The sequence below is a fragment of the Capra hircus genome, chromosome 3, assembly GCF_001704415.2.
Source record: "Capra hircus breed San Clemente chromosome 3, ASM170441v1, whole genome shotgun sequence".
NCBI classification, from domain to species: domain Eukaryota; kingdom Metazoa; phylum Chordata; class Mammalia; order Artiodactyla; family Bovidae; genus Capra; species Capra hircus.
Window position 1 is genome coordinate 17,431,868 of NC_030810.1, and position 23,303 is coordinate 17,455,170.

At 49.8% G+C, this 23,303-nt stretch overlaps 2 protein-coding genes and 1 pseudogene across 3 annotated transcripts in view; 1 reads left to right on the forward strand and 2 right to left on the reverse strand.

Moving 5' to 3' along the window:
* LOC102183755 lies at positions 5,946–6,635 on the forward strand (annotated as a pseudogene).
* On the reverse strand, positions 6,507–8,105 carry LOC102183480 (protein BEX3-like). Its single transcript, XM_018046485.1, is given in 2 exon segments — positions 6,507–7,517; positions 8,075–8,105. Coding segments are annotated over 2 exon segments (354 nt in total). The 3' UTR covers positions 6,507–7,194.
* SLC2A1 (solute carrier family 2 member 1) overlaps positions 6,936–23,303 on the reverse strand; it is a 33,679-nt gene continuing 17,311 nt past the window's right edge. The window contains exons 3-11 of one of the 2 annotated variants that reach the window (XR_001917157.1): positions 18,118–18,278; positions 17,728–17,968; positions 16,562–16,724; positions 16,288–16,475; positions 15,922–16,026; positions 15,370–15,471; positions 13,986–14,189; positions 10,485–13,620; positions 6,936–8,870 (exon numbers count right to left, since the gene is read on the reverse strand). Coding sequence is in view for 1 of the 2 variants with exons in the window: in NM_001314223.1 (NP_001301152.1) it covers positions 13,420–13,620; positions 13,986–14,189; positions 15,370–15,471; positions 15,922–16,026; positions 16,288–16,475; positions 16,562–16,724; positions 17,728–17,968; positions 18,118–18,278 (1,365 nt within the window). In the remaining variant the exon portion in view is untranslated. 2 annotated transcript variants of the gene reach the window in all.

Genomic DNA, 23,303 nt, shown 5'->3' on the forward strand with positions numbered 1-23,303 from the left:
GTCAATCTCAATCTCCCAACGTATCCCTCCTCCTCCTTTACCCCCATAACCATAAATTTGTTTTCTATGCCTGTGACCCTATTTCTGTTTTGTGAATAAAATCATTTGTATCATTTTTACTTTTTTAGATTCCACCTATAGCAATGTCATGATATTTGTCTTTCTCTGTCTGACTTACTTCATTCAGTATGACAATCTTTAGGGCCATCCATGTTGCTGCAAATGGCATTTGATTGCAGTTTCTGCTCACAAAGGTGCAAAGAGGGCAGCTTTTGTTGCTTCTTCCCTTACCGTTACAAGCCATTCTCCCTCTGGCTCAAATGTCTCCCAGGGGATTTAAAGGACCAGTACTCTTTTTCACACCATTTTTCTTTCTCTCCTTTCGGGGCCAAAACAGTAAAGACTAGGACATTCAAAAACAACTGCATATATGGGGAAATTAGAATGTGACTGCACATACCCAGGGAAAGATGAAGGCCCAGAAAAGACCTGAGGAGACCTTAGATTTATATCTCAGGCTGACATTTGGTAGAGAGACAGCCTATAACAATGAAACAAAGAAAGGAGCAAGTCCTGGGAAGGGGGAGAATATGATTTCCAAAGTTAATACATTATTAGATTTAAATGTCCGGTTTTCAACAACAACAACAAATCACAAAGCTTACAAAGAAACAGGAAACTATGGCCCACTTAATAAATAAATAAACTAACAGAAACTATCCCTGAGAAGAGTCCGATGACAACTCTACCAGAAAACCCTTACAACCACTGTTTTAAAGATGCTTAAAGGAAGATGTGGAGAAAGTCAAGAAAATAATGTATGAACAAAACAGAAATATCAGTAATGGGAGAGAAAACCTAGAAAGAAGCAAAAAAGAAATTCTGGAGCTAGAAGGTACAATGAGTGAAATGAAAAATTCATTAGAGGATTCAAAGGCAGATTGGAGCAGGTGGAAAGAATCAGCGAACTTGAAGATAGGACAATAGAAATTATGAAGTCTGAGGAACAGAAAGAAAAAAGATGAAAGAAAAGTGAATGGAGCTTAAGGAACCTGTGAGACAACATCAAGTATGCATCATGAGAGTCCCAGAATGAGGAGAGAGAGAAAAGGGCAGAATTATCTGAAGAATGTTGGAGAACTTTCCAAATTTGATGAAAAATATGAATATAAACATCTAGGAAGCTTCATCAATTTCAGGTAAGATGAACTCAAAGAGATTCATGTTGAGATACAAAAGCAGTGGGACAGAAACAAATTATTACACACAAGGGATCCTCAATAAGATTTCTGACCTATTTCTCATGAAAAACTTTGGAGGCCAGAAGGCAGTGGGCCAACATATTCAAAGAGTTCAAGGAAAAATATTGTGAACCAGAATCTTACAGCTGGCAAAACTGTCCGTCAAAAGTGAGGGGGAAATCAAGATATTCTCCAACAAACAAAAGCTGAAGGAATTTGTGATCTATAGACTTGACCTGCAAGAAATTCTCAAGGGAGTCCTGCAATATGAAAGGAAACAACATTAGACAGTAACCTGGAGCACAACACACGGGCAATTATGAAAGCTAGCATTATTGTAACGACGGTTTGTAACTGCATATTTGATTTGAGAGACTACCATATTTAAGTGGGCTTCCCAGTGGCTCAGAGGTTAAAGCGTCTGCCTCCAATGTGGGAGACCTGGGTTCGATCCCTGGGTCAGGAAGATCCCCTGGAGAAGGAAATGGCAATTCACTCCAGTATCCTTGCCTGGAGAATCCCATGAACGGAGAAGTCTAATAGGTTACATTCCACGGGGTCGCAAAGAATCGGACACGACTGAGCGACTTCACCTTCACCTTCAACATACTTAAAGGAAAAAAAAAAACCATTTATTAGTCTAAAAGCTAGTACTGTTCTAACTTTGGTTTGTAACTCCAAATTTTGTTTTTGACATCATTTGAGACACTAATGAACTTAGTTTCTGGTTTTTCCAGTGGTCATGTATGGATGTGAGAGTTGGACTATAAAGAAAGCTGAGCACAGAAGAATTGATGCTTTTGAACTGTGGCGTTGGAGAAGACTCTTGAGAGTCCCCTGGACTGCAAGGAGATCCAACCAGTCCATCCTAAAGGAGATCAGTCGTGGGTATTCATTGGAAGGACTGATATTGAAGCTGAAACTCCAATACTTTGGCCACCTGATGCGAGGAGCTGACTCATTTGAAAAGACCTTGATGCTGGGAAAGATTGAGGGCAGGAGGAAAAGGTGACCACAGAGGATGAGATGGTTGGATGGTATCACCGACTCAATGGACATGGGTTTGGGTGGACTCCGGGAGTTGGTGATGGACAGGGAAGCCTGGCGTGCTGCAGTTCATGGGGTCACAAAGAGTCGGACATGACTGAGCGACTGAACTGAACTGAATGAACTTAAAAGGATTATCAATTTATGTTTGGGGCCACAATTCTACAATTCTGTGGCATCAGAACACAAAAGGGGTGGGGATGGAGATATAAAGGAGCAGACTTTTTGTATCTTATTGAAATTAAGCTGTAATACATTCAAATTAGAATGTTATAAGTTTAGGATGTTAAATGTAGTTCCCATGCTAATCACAAAGAAGAGAACTATGGAATATAAACAAAGAAAAATGAGAAAGGAATGCAAATGTTTTTCTACAAAAAATCAAGTAAACAAAAAAGAAGACAGTAACACAGGAAGTGAGGGAGAAAAAAGCTCTGGGAGCATATAGTAAACAAATAGTACAACGATAAAAGTAAGTCCCTCCTTACTAGGAATTGGGCTTCCCTCATAGCTCAGTTGGTAAAGAATCAGCCTGCAATGCAAGAGACCCCAGTTTGATTCCTGGGTCGGGAAGATCCGCTGGAGAAGGGATAGTCTACCCACTCCAGTATTCTTGGGCTTCCCTGGTGGCTCAGCTGGTAAAGAATCCACCTGCAATGTGGGAGACCTGGGTTTGATCCCTGGGTTGGGAAGATCCCCTGGGAGAAGGGAAAGGCTACCCACTCCAGTATTCTGGCCTGGAGAATTCCATGGACTGTATAGTCCATGGGGTCACAAATAGTCAGATATGACTGAGTGACTTTCACTTTCACCAGGAATTACTTTAAATGTAAATGGATTAAGTTCTCTAATCAAAAAACAGATTGGCAGAATGGATAGAAAACACATAATTCAATAAATGTTATCTACAAAAGATTCATTTAGATGCAAGGACACAAATAGATTGAAAGTAAAGGATGGAAAAAGATAGTCCAAGGAAATAGTAACCAAAAGAGAGCAAAGGAAGCTATCCTAATATCAGACAAAATAGACTTTTAGTCAAAAAAGGTTACAGGTAACTAGGGGTTTTACCAGAGGTTCGGTTCAGTTCAGTCGCTCAGTCCTGTCCAACTCTTTGTGACCCCACGGACTGCAGCATGCCAGGCCACCCTGTCCATCACCAACTGCTGGAGCTTGCTCAAACTTATATCCATTGAGTCGATGATGCCATCCAACTATCTCATCCTCTGTTGTCCCCTTTCTTCCTGACTTCAATCTTTCCCAGCATCCAGGTCTTTTCCAATGAGTCAGTTCTTTGCATCAGGTGGTCAAAGTATTGGAGCTTCAGCTTCAGCCTCAGTCCTCCCAATGAATATTCAGGACTGATTTCCTTTAGGATGGACTGGCTTGATCTTCTTGCAGTCCAAGGGACTCTCAAGAGTCTTCACCAACACCACAGAGGTAGAGTGTATGAAAAAGCAGGCCAGAGAGTACAGAGTTTTAAATGGTAGGCAAGGAGGTCCAACCAGTCCATCCTAAAGGAGATCAGTCCTGGGTGTTCATTGGAAGGGCTGAGGCTGAAGCTGAAACTCTAGTACTTTGGCCACCTGATGCAAAGAGCTGACTCATTTGAAAAGACCCTGATGCTGGGAGAGATTGAGGGCATGAGGTAAAGGGGACAACGGAGGACAAGCTGGTTGGATGGCATCACTGACTCAATGGACATAAGTTTGGGTAAACTCTGGGAGATGGTGATGGACAGGGAGGCCTGGAGTGGTGCGGTCCATGGGGTTGCAAAGAGTCGGACACAACTGAGCAACTGAACTGAACTGAGGTATTCTTTCTGCAGTGTGCAGTCACTAAGGTCATCCACCAAGGAGGGGCTTTAATCCCAGACCTGAGCGTGAAGAATGAAATGGGAAGAGCACTGAGAAAGTGAATTTGGTTGAGATATTTCAGTTTACTCAGAGAACAATATACCTTTTCCCATAAATGTCCTGATATAAAATATTCCTAATAGGGCCTGCCTCTGAAGATATGTCTCAGAGTTAGACATGATTTTTGAAAGTATATGATGAAAGGCTAAAGTTTGCCTAAGTTCCAGAACCTATTGCCCCAAAATAAAAGAAAAAACAAATTTATAGATTTTGACCAAGTTGCTTTGAATCTAATTGGTTTTTAAGAGAACCAGCATAGTTTGGCTGTGTGACAATATAATAATCACAAAACTAATACAAACACTATAAATCAAACATACCTCAATTTACAAAAAGAATTAAAAACAAATAAAGTAAAAGTGAAAGCCGCTCAGTCGTGTCTGACTCATTGCGACCCCATGGACTATACAGTCCATGGAATTCTCCAGGCCAGAATACTGGAATGGGTAGCCTTTCCTTTCTCCAGGGGATCTTCCCAACCCAGGAATCGAAACCAGGTCTCCCACATGGCAGGCGAGAATATTAGGAATATTTTACCAGCTGAGCCACAGGGAAGAAAAAACAAATAACAAAAAAATTATAGTAACCACTGAATGAGTGCTTGCTATGAGCCAGGTACCATAGTCTTTCCTTTTTCAATACTCACAGCAACCCAATGACGAAGATTCACTTATTATCCTCATTTCATAGATAAGGAAACCAAGTCTAAGATAGGCCTGAGTCAATACACAGCATCGCTTGGGTTAAAGTGCTGTGCTTCTTATTTCAAAATCACATCTTTACCCACTGCAATTCATGTACCTAAGCACTTGTGCTTGGCAGGAGCGTACAGCACTACCCCCAAGGATGATGACGTGACGAAAAAGAACTGCTTGACTTCTTTATGTTTGATTCGCTCAGCAACAAGTGTACATAATAGCTGCCTCTTTATCAGGCAGAGTAATGGGAGATAAGACTGGTTTTCCCTCTTGGTTTGATTGCAAAGAAGGCAGCTAGGCCATGTCAGTTCATAGCCGTGAATGGAAATTAGAGGCCACTTACAGAGTGTGGTTCATGTTGGTGGCCCAACTGAAGTTGCCTCATCTATACAGTGGGTATAATAATAATAGTACCCACCTCCTAGGGTGTTGCTAAGGACCTAGTGTACTAATATATGTCATAGATTTAGGACAGTGCTTGACAAATAGCACTCACTATCTAGATATTAACCATTGTTGGTATTAAAAATAGAAACTTGGCTACCAGGGATCCCTGTGGCCATAAACATAACATAACCACCAAGCAGAAATAGGGGAGAAGTCCCCTCTCACCCTGGCTTTTTCTCAGTAGGCATTTAGTCAGGATGATTGGCTAGCTATAATCTTGGCCAATGGTAAGCAGAGCTCAAAGAATATGACAAGGATAGAGAAATAAGGTTATCAGAAAATAATAATAGCTCCTAATCTTTACCATTTCTATAATCAAGTATCACATTAAGAGTATCCCAACTTGGTCTTGCCTAATCCTCGCAGTTCTGTTCGGGTAGGTTTTAGTAACTTGCCCTTATCAATTTCCACTTCCACCTCTGTGGAAAGATAATAGGAAGTGATGGGGGAGGTGAGGGGTGGGGGGTGGGAGGTGGGCTGGGGTTCCTGCGGGGTTCCTGGCTGCACTGCTTTTCTACACTCCCAGGCAGTAAGTGCCTTTTCCAAGGACATCAGTGCAAGCCTGAATAAGAAAAATAATTTCTCCCTCCTAAGCCATGGCACATCAGCTATAGAAAAATACCAGTATGGGAAGCTGTCTTCAGGAGAGCCTCAATGAGCTCATACTGTCTAGACATATAACCCCCCAACTTGCCCTTCAAGTTCTATTTCAGTTTGATAAAGCTGTAAATTCAACAATGCACAAAACGTCAGAGTCAGTTTCAGGCCTACGTACGTTTGGCTCCCTTCCCTGAGGAGTTACAGAGATTTCAAACATCTGAGACATTACCTGCAGGACTGAAGGGCTCTCTAAATACTCACAGATTCTGCAATAATGTGTAGGCTTTTGAACTGAATGATGTTGAATTCAGAGAGGCGACAGAATTTATTAAATTGGATAAAGTGAAAATTGTAGCCTGTAATGGTAAAAACACTGCTCCAGTACTACAGAATGAATAGGGAGAAATGGCTTTTTAATGACATCCTTTTATCGTTCATGGCTTTTTGAAGAAAAGCATAGAAAACGTAAAAAAAAAAAATGTATCCTAGCATTGAGGAAATGACTATACTGTGCCATACTATCAGATAATTCCAGTAGAAAGAAGCTTATCACTCTGTACCCTCTTATATTACCTTTATTATACAGCATGAAGAAGTAGAATTTTTGTTAAAATGACAAATCAAACATTGTTGCCTTCCTAAGACCATTCTTTAAGAAATTCATTTTAAAACTAAAAAAAAAAAAAGTGATAAGGATTCCTGCCTGGGCAATATGACACACCATAATTACATCACAGGTTTGTGGAAATACTTTGAGTCCCCCCAAATACTTTGAGTTCCCTTCTTTAAAATTGGATTTTAAACCCTAGGCCACACGAATCAATGGTACTGTCTGAGAAACTCTGAGTGAAGCCTGTTGACACAAGTGCATTTGAAAGTTCAAAACACCAACAGATTTGTACTCTCTGTCTAGAAAGAAAGGAAGGAGGAGGAAAAATATCTACCTCCCAGTTTTTATAAAGTTTAGGTTAAATTTATACTTATTCTTTTTTGCTGTTGCTGTTTTTCAATTGCTTTATTAACTTTACATTTTTCCATGCAAATGGTGAAACTCTACTGTTGACAGAAACTTAAGAGTGCCACGGCAATCTCCAATTATAAGCTGGTCACACAGAACCCACCTGACACTTAGAAATTACATAAGGTTCACAGCCAATGTATCAGTAAAGGTGTATCAGGAAAATGCAAGGAAAAAGAGGACCACAGTGGGAATCACACTATTAATCTCACGGAACATGGCAGGAGTCAAGGCCAAAGGCAACATTCCTCATGGTGGTCAGGGTGATTAGAGAGCTGCCCCATAAGGATACGCAGACACTTCCTCAGCTGCAGCTCCCTTAATTTTCTCATCTCTGCTTTGAATATTTCCATATCATCTCTATCTCCATCATCATTGGGTATGGTCCGTTGGAAATTAGGGGCAAGCTGGCAAGCCTGTCCTCTGTTATTTCCTGCTGGCTGGTGGCCCTAGCCCCTGCCCTAAGGACAGTCTTCCTCTCCATTCTGCATGGGCTGTTCCCTTCCTTCGTTTTCTGGGCCTATCCTCAGTGTCTCCTGCTCCTCTGATTCTCATGAGTGCCCTGCCACACCACTTAACCCTGCAGACCTGATCCTCTTCCTCTGGCCTGATGCACAGAGCAGTAGGGAGCTGGTACCCAGATAGGAGTCTGTGCTTATTTTTCATACTTCTTTCTATCTTGGAGAGCTAAGATAAATTAATTGAAATTTCTAAGACTTCTTACTGGAAATGCCAATGAATTTTCTGTAAGAGTCAGAGGTTTGTTTTCATAATTATCCTTATGGGTTTGTTTCACCTTCCAACTATATCTTTGTTTTAGAAAACTAAACGCGTTACAATGTAGGTCCTCTCCAAAGTCGTAAAGTAGGTCATAGGAAGATGGATTTGCTCACTAACCCTATGATAACTAACCTGCTGAGCATAACTGCATATTATAATGCATGCAAACAAAATATCAAAACTGGGAAGTTTCTTTTTATATTAAAAAAAAACCCCCAAAACGAAACCCAAAGTCCCCAAGTGACATATGAGGCCCTACAGGGTCTAGTGTCCTGCCACCACCTCTTTGCCCTTATCTCCCTGCTGCCCTGGTCCAGCTGTCCTGACCTCCCTGCTGGTCCTTTAACACACCAGACATGGTCCTGCCTTTGTACCTTTGGACTTGCTGTTCTATTGGCTTAGAAAAGCCTCTCCCCCAAATTAAGGGTCTGATTTGCTCCCTTACTTCATTCAAGTTTGTTATCACTTCTTCATTCCAATTTATTATCACTTATCACTCCTTCAGGGCGACCTTCAAATTATCTCATCTAAAATTGACCCACCCACCCCATGCTCACATCTATTATCTTCTATTCTTTGGTTTGCCTTTTCTTCCCCATAACACAAACCACCATCTGATACTTTATTATATACCTGTTGATTGTTGATTGCTGGTTTCCCCTACCAGAATGTAAGCTCCATGAAAGTGAATCTTGGTTTTGTTTACTGCTGTATCCCCAGCACTAGAACAATGCCTGGTGCCCAGCAGGTACTCAGTAAATGAATGAAGTGAAACTAATCAAAAGATCTGGGTTCCATGACAGGAAAGAGCTTGCACTGGGAACTCTGTACCAGGCAGTTTAGGAGCTGCAGATCATAGGGCCAGACATGACCTTGAAATCCCTGGGGATTCACAGAAACCTTGGGATGAGTACCAGACTTTCGAAAGGAGTGGAACTCTAACGGACACCTGTCTCATACACACATCGTCTTATTCCATCTTAGTATCACAACAGATGAGGAAATTGAAGATCAGAAAGGTGAGGTGACTTACCCAAAGATTTTCAGCTAAGTAGCAGGGCCGGAATCTGAAATCAGCGCTATCTGACTCTAGAAACCATGTTCTTTCCAAGACACCACACGGCTGAGGAGAAAGTTTGGCAAAGAGTATTTGTTCAGTTAAGTAACTGTTGAAGGAATGAAAAAATGCTTCCTAGAGGAGGTGATTGTTCATTTGGTCTTTTTTGAGATCAAACAGAGTTATGGAGAGACCAAAGCAAACCAAGAGAAAGAAGCTTGGACAGACCGTTTTAAGATTAGGCAGTGAGGTGAAGGGCTGTCCAGGGAACACTGAGTATCTCAGCTTAGCTGGGTCTTAAAGTGTTGAAGGAGCATTTGGGAAGATCAGGTCTCCAAGGACCTGAATGTGAAAGATCTTGACTGCTTGGTTATGGAATTTGAGCTTTACCACAAGACAATAGGGAGCATTAAGCTGTAATACGGTCAGACACTGCTCTAGGAAGTCATTCTGGGTTGAAAAAGCATCTTTTGTAATAGTCTCTGTGGGACGAGGGAGCCTGCTGGGCTGCCGTCTATGGGGTCACATAGACTCGGGCACGACTGAAGTGACTGAGCAGCAGGAGCCGCAGCTGTGAAGGGTTATTGCCAAAGAAATCAATTCTCTCAATCCATGAGAAGTTGAGGTTAAAATCAGCCCCCACCTACACATTCACACAATAGCCACTAGTTGGCAGCAATGTTCCAAGAAATCAGTGAGCCAGCCCCCGCAAGCAGCAGCTTCCTCAGCCAACTCCTTGGGCTGTCCTGGGATATGGTGGAACACAGAGTAAGTGGGCGATCAGTCTTTGTGGAGGGAACCCCAAAGGCACATAGGGCAAGGAGTATGTGGAGGTTAGAGGACAGAGTGATCAATGCCTGAAGGATGGTTGCGGTGGGGCAGGGGTAGGGGGTGGGGCTGGAGGCAGTGGAGAAAGAGGAGTCTACATCTGAGAGCTAGAAACATTGCAAATGGCCTCGAGTTTCCAGGCTAAGAAAGCTGAATGTTACCCTGAGGGAAATGGGAGCTCAGGAAGGGTTTTAAGTAGAAGAGAAACATGCCGAGATTTGCCTTTTAGAAAGATTACAAAGATTGCTGTGTGGAGAATGAAGGGAAAGAGACAGGAAGTAAAGAGAGCAGTGAGGAGGTGCCGCAGCGATCTGTGTAGAGAAGAGTGGTCTGAACCAGGGCCAGCAATGTCAGTGGACAGAACAGGTCAGATTTGTAAGAGACTTGCATAAAAACCATAGAATGAGAAAGAGGGCATCAAAATGTAGTTTTCACAAAAGAGAATGAATATTCTCTCCCCATTAAGAACTCATTCTGAATTGTTGGATTTTCTCCCTAAAACTGCATTGAGAGAACTCAGATCGTGGAACTTCCTTTAGGTCTAAATTCACCCAGCAATTCTCATCAGTCTGTGGTGGGAACTGGCAACCAAGGAATGACTTAGCAGTTGCCTCCCCAGTCTGCGGGAATAAGTCAACTCCTGCACAGCGTGGAGGGGGCTTTGCTGAAGGAAATACAGGACGCTGTGGGGTCCAGCGGGGGAACCTGATTCAGGGGTCCAGGGAGAATAGGGTTTTGAGCCTGAGATATCAGATAAAGGTTCTCACAAAACTGTAAGCTAAGCACTGGAAAAGAAGGGAGTTTGGGAGGAGCCCCGTTACCTATTTACCCCTTTTCGTCACAAGGCGTCACCTTTTGTGCTGTGAGGTATCCCAGGTGAGCTACATTCCTCAGGATGCCAGCGCTAACCCAGCCACGGTGGCCAGCTCTTAAAGCAAACGCACCTCCCTGAAGACATAGAACCAGAGTCCCTAACATGGTCCTGGACCACCGCCCGGAGCAGCCAGGCTGTGATTGGTGTGAGCCTGAGGCCCGCCCCTCACCAGCCCAACATTGCAGTAGTGATTGGTGAAGACACTGCGTGGCCCCGCCCTCCCCGCGAGTAGACAATGGAGGCTAACCACGTGGGTGCGCGAGTGCCCAGCCAGCCCTGAAGCACCAGTGTTAGGGGTCTATGGTGAAGATGAAAGATCGCCCTGGCACCAAATCTTCTACACTCGCGATGGACTGCGGCCTCTAGAGAACAGGCGGCAAGGGACCAGAAACTGTGCCTCCTTAAGAATTGTGGACCCAGGCTGGGGCGGGCCGGAACTCCAGGCGCCTGCGTGCACCTCGCAGTTTGGGAAATGGTGGCATCCAGCACGTTGGTGCAAGCCTTGTGAAGAGCGGGAACCCGGGAGTGGATTCTCGGACCTTTTCAAACAAGGTCTGGAGCCCTGGGCTGTGGCGGGGCTAGAGTGTTTCCGGGCTCTGCCCTATTTCGGCGCCATCTGCTTTGCATCCCTAAGTTCTGGCCGCTCGTGCCTCTTCGGCCCTAACCCCACCCCGAGTCCTTCCATCCGGTGGGACAGCCAGTGTCACCATAGGTTTTTAAGAGCCCTGAGTGCACACCTGGAAGCAGGGGTCACCCCTGCGAACTAACTCCTTTCAACAGAAGACTTTTGAGGACATGGACATGTGATAAGTCCTCCTTCAACGCACCTGGCCCCTGCCCTTCATAGGTTCACCACCCTGCCCCCCTGCTCAGGTAAAGCACACCCCTTCTCTGAACTTCCCTCTTTGTGAGATGATGGCTAACTCTTCAGATTCTTTATACCTAATGATAATACAGATAGGCTCGGCCAACTAGGATGTACTTTTTCCCTTTTTGCCCTCTCCTTACAACCCCTCTTCATGCCAAGCAGATTTCAGTTTCACCTGTGTGCAGTTATGAAAGCTTCCACAGCTATATCTGCCCCCCCCCCCCCAACTCCCCACAAGATTTTGTCAGATGAACCTCTAGGGACAAATATCTTTGGTGCTTCTGTTTCATTAACTGTCTTCTGACTACCTGCTTTGTGCCAAGGACTGTATTTAGTACTGGAGACCCAGAAGAATCAAATTGACTTCTTTCTGTGAAATTGAGGCTAGTGGACGAAATAGGAGCTTGTGATAAAGATATGGTGCCACAGGAAAGAAACAAAGTGCTCTTGAAATTCAGGGATTGGGAGAAGGGCATGAAAAATCTTTTCAGAGTGTGCAGTAGCCTATACGCTGTATCATACAGGGCATTCTGAATTAAACAGATGGAAAAAGGCAGCTTAACAGCTCACTCGGCCCATGCAGTGAACATGGTTCATTGAAGGGGATGGGAGTTTGAGGGGAGGATTGAGGTATAGCGGAGGGGGTGTGCAGTATAATTTTTTTTTTTTTTCCACACCGTGTGGCTTGCAGGATCTTAGTTCCCCTGACCGAGGACTGAACCTGGGCCACCACAGTGAAAGCATCAGGGAATTCCTGCAGTATAACTTAAAAGCAGGGGTTTTAGCATATTTACTGTGAAACTTCAGGCACCTTAACCTCTTTGAGCCTGTCAAAAACATAGAGATAGTACCTACCTCACTTTCAAGATAATGCATATCAAGGCCTGAGCATCAAGGTCAGCACATAGCTGTCATTCTTTTGAATACCAGCTATCATTTGTGAAGAAAAATGGGAATGCCACAAATGCCACAATTTTCAGGTAATCTCTAGGTAATAGAGATCAAATAGATTTTTAAGCAGTAGAAGTTGTTTACCAACGGTGCTTGGAAATAACTGGATCTTGGAGTCAGAAAGTCTGAAGCCGTTCTAAGAGTGGCTTCTCTCCCATTCCCATCCAAATCTGCCTACCCTCAATCCACACACATTTCAAAACCACGTTTCTAAAAACCAGCCATTTATATCTGCTTAGGTAAGTTACAGAGGGAGTAAGGTGGTGTATTTACAAGTTGGTTTGTCCAGATATACTATAACTTAGTGTCTGTATTTAATATTGACAACCAAAAAATATATATAAATATCTTCTAACTATACACAGCAGGGCAGGAGTGCCCAGGTCTTCTTGAATAGTGAGTTCTCAGTTTCCCATGGCCCTCCTCCTCTCATGGTGATCATCTGGCCCTCAGTGCAAAGGAGACTAGCACCTGGCAGTGCAGTCTGGCCCTTCCCCTCTCCTCCCTGCACTCCAGTGCTCCCAACTGGTCTCAGGCAAGGGAAGATTAATTTGAGTGGTTGGGTAGGAAGAGATGGGAATAGGCAAAACCTAACGGAGCCTGACCCCTAGGTTTGGGAGACCCAGGCCCACAGAAGGGGTGGCCATAGCCACCTCTTGGGGTAGAAGACTCATAGTTTGCAGTTTGATTAGTGTGTCCTTAGGTCATAGGTCCGGCCCTACAGATTAGCTTGGCAAAGAAGGCAAGTGTCTAGGCAGGGCTTGGTCCCCACCCTCAGGCACTGAGCCATTTAGGGTGAAGCCAGGGATGTGGGTGAAGGAGACTCTGGCTGATAAAAAAATAATAACAAAATCAGTAATAAAAAATTATAAAACCTGTTGCTTGTCTGAATAGATCTGAGCAACAGTCTTTTGTTAAAATCCTGGAGCCGTTAATGTCCTGAATATTCTTCTGGACATCACTGCTGGCTGAAGGAAGGAGCCCCAGGCCCGGGTCTGCTGAGATCTATCAGTTTGAGAGTCTCATCCAGCTGCCTGCGCTCTGAGAGATCCTTGGGCCACTGGGAGCAGACCGGGCTGGCAGTGTGGGGCACCTCACACTTGGGAATCAGCTCCCAGGGGGTGGAACAGCTCCTCAGGTGTCTTGTCACTTTGGCTTGCTCCTCCCTGTCGGAAGCCAGAAGCAATCTCATCGAAGGTCCGGCCTTTTGTCTCGGGAACTTTGAAGTAGGTGAAGATGAAGAACAGAACCAGGAGCACGGTGAAGATGATGAAGACATAGGGTCCACACAGTTGCTGAAAGACACATAGAAACACTTGGTTGGAGACCTGACCCTACATCCTGCCCTTAGGATGGATGATAACTTTACCTTTGGGTCCTTGATCTGAAAAAGGGAACACCCATGTACAACCCAGGACTCTGCTGCACCTGGCATGTGGTAGAAGCAGATTCTGATGGCAGAACAGAATAGACAATTCAAAGCTAAGGGAAGAACCCTGGAGTGGAGGTCAGGGTTCTGAGCCCATAACCTGGCCTTCTGAGCCTGTTTCCTCCCCAGTGTGATTCCAGTAAGAACACCAGGGACAGCATTTTGCACAGCGCTATGGGGTCCTGTGTGCAGGAGAGAAACGCTGAAGTGTGAGGACTCTGGGGTTCTTACCTCCACATACTGGAAGCACATGCCCACAATGAAATTCGAGGTCCAGTTGGAGAAGCCGGCAACGGCAATGGCAGCGGGGCGAGGGCCCTGGCTGAAGAGTTCAGCCACAATGAACCATGGGATGGGGCCTGGGCCCACTTCGAAAAAGGCCACAAAGCCAAAGATGGCCACGATGCTCAGGTAGGACATCCAGGGCAGTTGCTCCTGTTGAGGATGAGAGAGGGAAGGAAAGTTAGGCTGGGCTGCGCTGGGTCCTCAGAGGAAACCAACTCCAGGGGCAGCCCAGGGCAGGCTAAGAACTCTGGCAGGCAGGAGGCCTCGGGCTGGCCCTGGATTTGCTGTGTGACTTAGGTACCGGGGCCAGGTCTCAGTGTTCTCATCTGAACAAAACAGGTGAAGCCCTGCATGGTGGTTGTGAGCTTGCAACTGCCTCCAGGAACGGTCACGTGGTTGCACGCAGGAGGTGCTAAAAAGAGGTCCCTGTGGTCCCCTGGCTTTGGCTGTGGAGCAGTCTGCTTATGGCTGGAGGATGTGGAAGAACATTCCTGGGGGTGGCTGTCAGAGGCTTGTAAGGTACCCAGCTCTGGACCAGCATTGGGCAGGCATGAAGTTCCACAGAGAGCCATTCTCGAGGAGACCACAGCAGAAGAGTTTTGTTCCAGATCCCAGATCCCCTGCTTATCACCTGGGGCATGCTGGGCCTCTCAGTCGTCAGTGTACTCTCTAAGCCTTGGTGCAGCTGTAAAATGAGTGTCCTGGTGTTCTCCTTGCCCAAACACTGGATAAGCGAGTGGTGTGTGAAGTGCCTGGGATAAGGTTATCATAGAGGTTATAGTCACAGGCTTGGGGCCAGCAGACCTGAGGTCGATTCCTGGCTTTTTCTGCTGCATTATGAACCTCACCAGGAAAGGGGGTGGGGGGACCTTTCCTCACTGGAGAAGTGGAAATATTGACTGAACTACTCCTGTGTGTCCTGAGGACTGAGTGAGATAAGGCATGTTTCCACGCCTCTGTGGTAAGGAGGGCATTGCTTTCTAGGGCTGTTTACAAGAAGAACTGGGGCTGCGAAGGAAGACTGCAGAGCAGCTCCAGGAGCAAGGGAACTTGCAGGGCTGGAGGTGTGGTGGTGAGAAAGCACCCGGCAGGGAGGAGCTGGTTCAGATAAGAGTGGAAAGAGACAGCCCAAGGAAGCTGAGGGTCTGGCCCAAGCCTGGGGCTGTGGGTGGGGCAGAACGAGGGGGAGGGCAGCCCCACCTGGGGTCTGGATGCCGCCGGCCAGCCTGGGGCTGAGATGAGCACCTTGGGATGCCCACATGAGCTCCCCCTTCCCCCTCCTCTCCCCCTCCCCACTGCCGCCCCCCACCCCCAGAGCACGGCAACTCACCAGCAGCGCCAGCGCGATGGTCATGAGCACCGCACAGCCAGCCATGCCGGCCAGGCCTATGAGGTGCAGGGTCCGCCGGCCGGCTCGCTCCACCACAAACAGCTGTGGGCACAGAGTGCGTCAGTGCCTCCCCTCCTGGTGCCCCTCTGAACACACCCCTTCCTCCAGGAGGGTCCCCCCAAGTGCTGGGAAAGCCACAGGACCCTGCAGAGATGGAGTGGCAGATGGATCGCCTCTTCCCTGGGGCGGGGTTCGGGGACTACATAGGATCCCAGGGGGTGAGAGCTGCCTGCGAGAGTCAGACAGCTGAGCATTCCGGCTGTGGCCTTGGGCCAGCCGCTGCACTTCTCTGAACATCAGTGTCAACTGTTTGATCCCAGTAATGAACTTGACAAGTTGTTGAAGATGAAATGAGAGAGCACTTAGGGAGCACGTGATGCCTGCCTAGCTCGCAGTAAAGACTGCTGTCTGGTCACGAGGCCCCGAGGCCCTGAGACCACAGGCTGGACCCCAGCTGCTGGCTGGCTGTGGGCAACGACACGGAAGACTCACCGACACGACAGTGAAGGCTGTGTTGACGATGCCGGAGCCAATGGTGGCGTACACAGGCTGCTGCACCCCCGCCTTCTCGAAGATGCTTGTAGAGTAATAGAAAACCTACGGGACACAGAGGCAGTCGGGGCTCAGCGGGGTGCTATGGCTCTTCCCCGGCCTCTGTCCCAGTGGGGGCAGGACACACAGTCAGTAAAGCATGAAGAGGACACTGCCCCAGGGCCCTTCTGAGTTTGGGCTCTAAAGGAGAGCTGCTCCTCTGGCAGGGGTCCGTCTGCTGTTTCAGGTGTGGGATCTGTCCACAGCACGCCTCGGGCTCCAGGGATTGGCGGGGGGCACAGGAGAGGATGGGTACGGGGCACTCACAGCGTTGATGCCGGACAGCTGCTGGGACAGCTGCAGCACCACGGCAATGAGGATGGGCTGGCGGTAGGCGGCCGAGCGGAACAGCTCCAGGATGGTGACCTTCTTCTCTCGCATCATCTGCCGGCTCTCCTCCTTCATCTCCTGCAGGTCGCGGGTCACGTCTGCGGTCCCACGCAGCTTCTTCAGCACTGAGGGGGCCGGAGGGAAGGCGGGGGCGGCTCAGCGCGGGGAGGAGGCCGGGGCCGGGGGCGGGGAGGGGCAGGGCCCACCGTACCGCTCTTGGCCCGGTTCTCCTCGTTGCGGTTAATGAGCAGGAAGCGGGGGCTCTCGGGGCAGAAGGGCAGCAGGACGCACTGCAACAGGGCCGGGATGAAGATGACGCTCAGCAGCAGGGGCCACAGTTCCTGGTTGCCCATGATGGAGTCCAGGCCGAACACCTGGGGGAGGCAGGGCCGGAGCAGCGGCTGTGAGGGATCGGCTCAGGGCTCGCTCCTGCTCCGCTCGCCCAGGGGCCTTTCCCTGCTTTAGAGAGAGGGCTCTAGTTCTGAGTCTAGCTGTGCAACTAATGTGAGGCTTAACCTCTCTGAGGGGATTCCCTCATAGCTCAGTTGGTAAAGAATCCACCTGCAATGCAGGAGACCCCGGTTCGACTCCTGGGTCGGGAAGATCTGCTGGAGAAGGGATAGGCTACCCACTCCAGTATTCTTGGGCTTCCCTTGTGGCTCAGCTGGTAAAGAATCTGCCTGCAATGCAGAAGACCTGGGTTTGATCCCTGGGTTGGGAAGATCCCCAGGAGAAGGGAAAGGCTACCCACTCCAGTATTTGGGCCTGGAGAATTTCATGGACTGCATAGACCATGGGGTCGCAAGGAGTCGGACCCAACTGAGTGACTTTCACTTTCACTTAACATCTCTGAACCTTGGTTTCCTCATCTGTGACAAGGGGGAAGCAGGACCTGCTTAACAGCATTGGGGGTGGGGGTGGGGGTGGGGGTGGGGGTGGGGCCCGGTGGGATAAGATAGCAGGATGGCAAATGTGTCTGGCAGGGGGCAGGGGGACTGCTACTCTGCCACAAGATGGTTTGGGGATGGAGAAGGGAGAGCCCTGAGAGGGGAGTGCGTACATATATACAGGTATCAGGGCCCGGAGGTGTGAGAGAGATGGCATGTTGAGAAACCAGTGGGCTGCCCTGTGCTTGGGTCCCCAGGGTGAGAAGAAAGGATGCAAGGCTGCCTGGGCGGGGATGAGAAGGGCCAAGGCAACTGGCCTTGCTCTCCCACCAGGAATGGGGAAGCGGGGAGAGTGATGAACGTGGTGTGTTCTTGGGACCTGTGCCTCGGATGTGTCCACGAGGCTGTGCTCTGCAGGGCTGCGGAAGGCTGGGCTAGGAGTCGAATCTGTACACACACCCAGGGGACGGAGCCATGGGTGGGTGCTTACCTGGGCGATGAGGATGCCGACGACGATGCCTAGCTGGTGCAGGGTGCCCAGGGCCCCCCGAAGCTCCGTGGGGGACACCTCCCCCACATACATGGGCACAAAGCCAGTGGTCAGGCCGCAGTACACACCGATGATGAAGCGACCCAGGATCAGCATCTCAAAGGACTTGCCCAGTTTTGAGAAGCCCATGAGCACAGCAGACACGAAGGCCAGTAGGTTCATCATCAGCATTGAATTTCGCCTGGAGTGGAGGAGGTCACAGGTCAGGCAGGTCCCTGGAAACCCCAGGGGCTGGGTCGTAGATAATTCCCTAGGACAGGCAGGGAGGGCCCCCTCACCCCAACTCCAAGCTGGGACTCCATGGGCAGGGCCAGAACCCCTTCTGCTCACCGGCCGAAACGGTTAACAAAAAGGCCCACGGAGAAGGAACCAATCATGCCTCCCACCGAGAAGATGGCCACGGACAGGGACCAGAGTGTGGTCAGTGTGGCGGGCGGGATGGGCTCCCCATAGCGCTGCATCCACGTCTGGTTGTAGAACTCTTCAATCACCTGCAGGAGAAGCAGCAGCCTGGTGGGTGAGGCCAGGACCCAGGCGTCCTCTTCTCTCACACGCCTCCTCAAAGAGGACCATTTTACCCCAGGATGCTGGAAGGGGCCCAGGGCCCCAGCACCAGGCCCAGCCCCTGGTCCCTCCCCTTCTGTGGGCTTCGGTCCCCCCACCCCCACCTCCTCATGAGAAACAAGGGGCTGGACTCTGCCTGCCAGGGAGAGTGGTGCCAGCTCTCACACCTCCCCCAGGTGCAGGTTCCAGGGCCCTGTGGTTTCCGGTGCTCAACAGGACTTTCTGGGGACGATGGCAGGTGACCAGCACTGGGAGTTCAGGCAGTGCAGAGGGGCTCAGAGACAGCGCTTCTGCCTGCATGCCCCCTTTTCCTTCAAGGTGCCAAAGGCCACTGGCCACTCTGGCTCTCTCCCCAACCCCCCTTCCTGGGGAGGAAATACAGCTGAACAGAGGCCCTGGGAGGAAGGGAAGAGCAGGCTCACTTTGCACCTAGGGCCTGGTGTGAGCACCTTGCACCCAAATGCTCGTGACACCCAGCTGCTGCTTTCTATCCACCAGGCCCAGCCCCTCCTGGCTGGCCTGGGAGATCCCCCCCGAAGGACCCACGGCCTCGTCCTCTCCCAGCTGAGCAGCTGGGAGGTTCGGGGAAAAGCTACAAACAAGGAAGCAGCTCCAGGAACTGGAGACACCTGTCCTAGAGCAGGCCCGCCCGCTGGCCCTGCCGCCACCAAGGGGAGGGCCTGGCCGCTCAGGCCCAGGATATGGCAGGCGGGCAGCACCGGTTCCGCCTGCGCTCACTCACTCTACTCTCAGCTGACGCAGATACGTGCCCAGTGCCTCAAGACGGGCCAGACCCGCCCAGCCACGTGTGGAGCTGGGCACAGGCCCAGTGTACCCAGAAACAACTTCCTGTGTACCAGTGCCATCACACACACACACACACACACACACACACACACACACACACACTCGTGCTCACATGATCTGAGTATTCCTGGCTTCAGCAAGTCACAAACCTGCATACCCCTGCGGCCCTCACCACCTGCAGCTCAAACTCAACTCCACACCAGCCCATGCCAGGCGCACCCCTTCCCACCTCAAGGTCGGGTACACTGGGCAGTATGCAGTCTCTCACACAGTACGATTCCCGTCGACACTGCTCTTTGACTGTCCCTAACATTCCCAAGCCCCACGGTCCCAGGAATGCCCACTCAGTGATCTATTTGTCTGTCCAGGGAAGCTGGACTCAACCAAGTTCAGACTCAGCTCTACCCCTCATCTCCAGGGCAAGTGTCTGTACCTCGAATGATGACATTAGCAATACCCACTTCATAGTGCTGTGGGGAATGAATGAAACACACTTGCAGTGCTCTCACCGTGCTTGGGACCACCGCAGAGCCGAGGAGCCCGCCACGTTTCGGTTCTGACTCAAGGGCAGCGCAGGCCACTGACAGGCTGACGGAGCCTGCCCATGGGTCAGACTCACGGCTCCTGGTGGTGGCTCTGCCTTTGGCCTATGCGCTGTTTCCCCACCTTCCGCGGTTACTCCCCCTGAGCACCTGCCCTGCCTCACCACGCGGAAACCTTTTGAAATCCAGCTCAGAGGGTTGCACGAGTCCGTCCTCCCTGAGGGTGGGGACCCCAGTGGATTCTCCCCAGGGCCTGTCCCAGGGCTCACGCAGGATGAAGGAAGCCATGAAAGGGCTCAGGCTCTCCTGCTAGAAGCCCTTACTTCCACCAGGGGCACAGAAAGCAGATTTCAACCAAACACACACAAAGTGCTTGTGTTCTTCAAGGGACAAAGCCAACCCCAGAGGAGGACTGCTGGGCACAGCAACGCTCCATTTATCAGGCTCTGCAGAGAGCGAGCTGTCCTGGATAAGGGAACTGCCCAGATAAGTGACCCTCACCCCTTGGGGGGGGGCCCACTGTCTGGGTGGAAATCTTTCTCCCTCCTATCCCTTACCCTCTGCTGCCCTGAGGGACGTACAAGCAGGGCTCAAGGGCACTCCTGACCTGCGGCTCTGCAGGGCCAAGGTGAGATGTTTGCTCCAGGGGGCATTTAATTTTTGCACTCTGTAGTTTACCCCCAACCTCTGTGGTTCAGATGTTTGTCTCACAGAGCTCTCCACACATCTGTCTTAAAATCTGCCAAGCCAGTTAATGAAGCTCATTTGAATTGTGCGTAAAGAGTGAATATGTATAGTATTTGAGTACTGAGTGCTTACTACCTAAATGGGTTTAAGGGCATGAGGCTGAGGTCTTTAACCTTCTTGGGGTTTGGCTGGAGATGTTGAGGACCCATGTGTAAGTGAGGTGTCGCCAGAGTCTCCCCAGTTACATCTCTCGAACGTGGTGACAAGTCAGAGGGACCAAGCCCTGTCCTGGCTTGCTCTTCCTTGGTTCTTGAGCCCCTTGCTGCTTTGACCACTGTATGGGGTTGAGGGAGGCTGAGCAGCCAGCCCCCTCCACCCTGGGTCCAGGTTCATCCTCTTCACCCCCAGCAGCGCCTCTTGGCCGAGTGGAGGCTGCCTGGCAGGTTTTTGCCTCTGGACCCGGTGCTTGAGATTTGTGGGAAGAAGCCAAGTGAGGATTCCCTTTCCTGCAAGTGGTGTGTAGGCTCTCTTCCTCCCCTGCTGGGGGTCCATGCCCTGTGTCGGGGGTGAGGCTGACCCTTGGCTCAGGAAAGGCAGAGGATCCCTCAAAAACAGAAGAACCCTACACAGGGAGAAGTTCTAGGGTCACCTCTCCCACCCAGCCACTGCCCTCAGCATCATCCAGCAATGGCTGGGTGGCCCTCAGGGAAGAAGAGCCTCCTCAGCGTTAATCACTCAGTTCTATCTGACTCTTTGCAACTCCATGGATGGTAGCCTACCAGGCTCCTCTGTCCATGGAATTCTCCAGGCAAAAATACTGGAGAGGGTTGCCATTTCCTTCTCCAGGGGAATCTTTCCCAACCCAGGGATTGAACCTGGGTCTCCTGCATTGCAGGCAGATTCTTTGCTGTCTGAGAGCCTCCTTACTGCTTCCTTAACTGGATCCCACAGACCCAGTCTCCACATTGAGGCTCCTGGCAGCCTCCTCAGCCCTGGCCCACGTGTACATCTTCTGAATGCTCCAGCCTCACATTCTGGTTATGAGCCAGGGAGATACCCTTGGTCCTGCCACTGCCCCACATCCAGTCATTCAGCAGGTCCCGTCCCTCAAATTCACCTCCTAACCTGTCCTCCTCTCTACCCATGCAGCACCTGTCCTAGGTCTCACCTGGATTCCGCTCCTGACTCTTCCTATCCACTGAAGCCAGATTCCGATTCCCACCATTACTCCCAGACTTGGCAGTCAAGCCCTGGACATCAAGTGGACCAGGCTCAGCCCTCCTTGTCTCTGCTCCCCGTCCCAGCTTGTTCCCAGTCCTTTCCCGCTTTGTGCTGAGAAGAAAGGGTGGGTCCTGGTCGGCCCTGGCACCAGACTCTCTGTCCAGGCATCCCCTCATCGGAGCCAGGGGGCAGGGGCTCACTCGGCAATACTGTTGGGGCCAGCGTGGAGAAGCAGGATGCCCTGGGCAGCTGCCATCCCTTTCCACTAACAAGCTTTTCCTCATTCCAGCCCTTCTCCTAGGGGTGAGGGTGGGAAGAGGTTGGTATCACGTCTGACACCCCCTCCCTTCCACGCCTGAGTAACTGTGGGTGAAGGACCACACGGGTGCCCGTCTAGAGTGAAGTTCTGACTTCCTCTGTGCCAGGGCAGAGTCTGTAGTGAGGCTCTGGGCGTGAGGCAGAACCCACTGTCTGGCATTTGGAGTAAGCTGTTCCGCATGTCACTGTTGTCTCAAAGAAGACACCTCCTTGAGAGGAGCATTAGGGACAGAGTTTTCCATTTTCAAATTGCTGAAAAACAAAGCATTATCCTGAGGAACGCACAGTACGAGAAAGAACTTGAATAACTAGGCGCTTGCCTTGGGGAGTAAAGCTCTATCTTCAGACCTTGCTGGCAGCCCCAGGCTGAGGGACCCAGCAGGTCCGCAGAGCCCCAGGGCACAGACTTCATGGGGGATGGGGGGGGGTGGGGGGAGGGTGAGGAGAGCTTCAGATAAGATTACCCATTTTCAGGTAGCGAGTCCCCTGTCAGCAGGGAGCATACAAGTCAAAATTTGGATCAGGGATTGGCATAAACAACTCATATAAAAGGCTAGATAGAAAATATTAGGGTCTGCTGACTACATATGGCCTCTCCTCTGTAGCTTATTTTTCTTCCTTTTCTCTTCAAACTTCTAAACATGGGAAAAATCATTCTTAGCTCACAGGCCCTCCAAAAACAGGCTGCTGGCTGGATTTGTCCCCCTTGCCAACCCGTGTTCTAGAATTCCAGACTACTGCCAAGAGAAGGGGTATATGTTTTGGAATTTCTGGCTGGTCTCAACTTTTCCCTGGAGAGGCCTGGTCTTCTAGATCATCCGGAGAGGGAAATCAGTGCTCTCTCACCCCTTTCTTCTCTCTTTTAGACATACTGTCAGGATGAGGGGGTTAAACAGCCACTCAGTCTTTGAGCTCCAGTTAGAAGAAAGGGCTGGCTTGTCCAGTTCAGTCCTGATTTCCCATGCCTTCCCTACCTCTCCCCCACATCTGGGGCTGCCCCCACCCCTCAGCCCAGAGGGGATGTCTCCACAGCCGGCTCAGCCACGCCCCAGGGTCAGCTGGGAGTTCAGAGACAGATGCTCCATATGGGGCTGGACAGATAGCTTCTGGGTCCCCCAGGGCCTCTCCCTGGGGCCTGGGGAAGAGGCCCAGGCAGCCAGATGGAGCTAGAAGCTGGGCTCCACCCCCAGAGCAGATGAGAGGACCACCCAGGTTGCTTTTCTGGAAGAGTCCTGACCTGGCTTCTCTCCCAAGCCTTCGCTCTGACCTCCTCACTGGTCCTTGGCCTCTAGGGTCTCCCCTGCAAAAAGATCTTCATCTCCCCTGCTCAGAGCTCACACCCTCAGGACGAAGTGTCTCTTCCCACCACATGTGGCC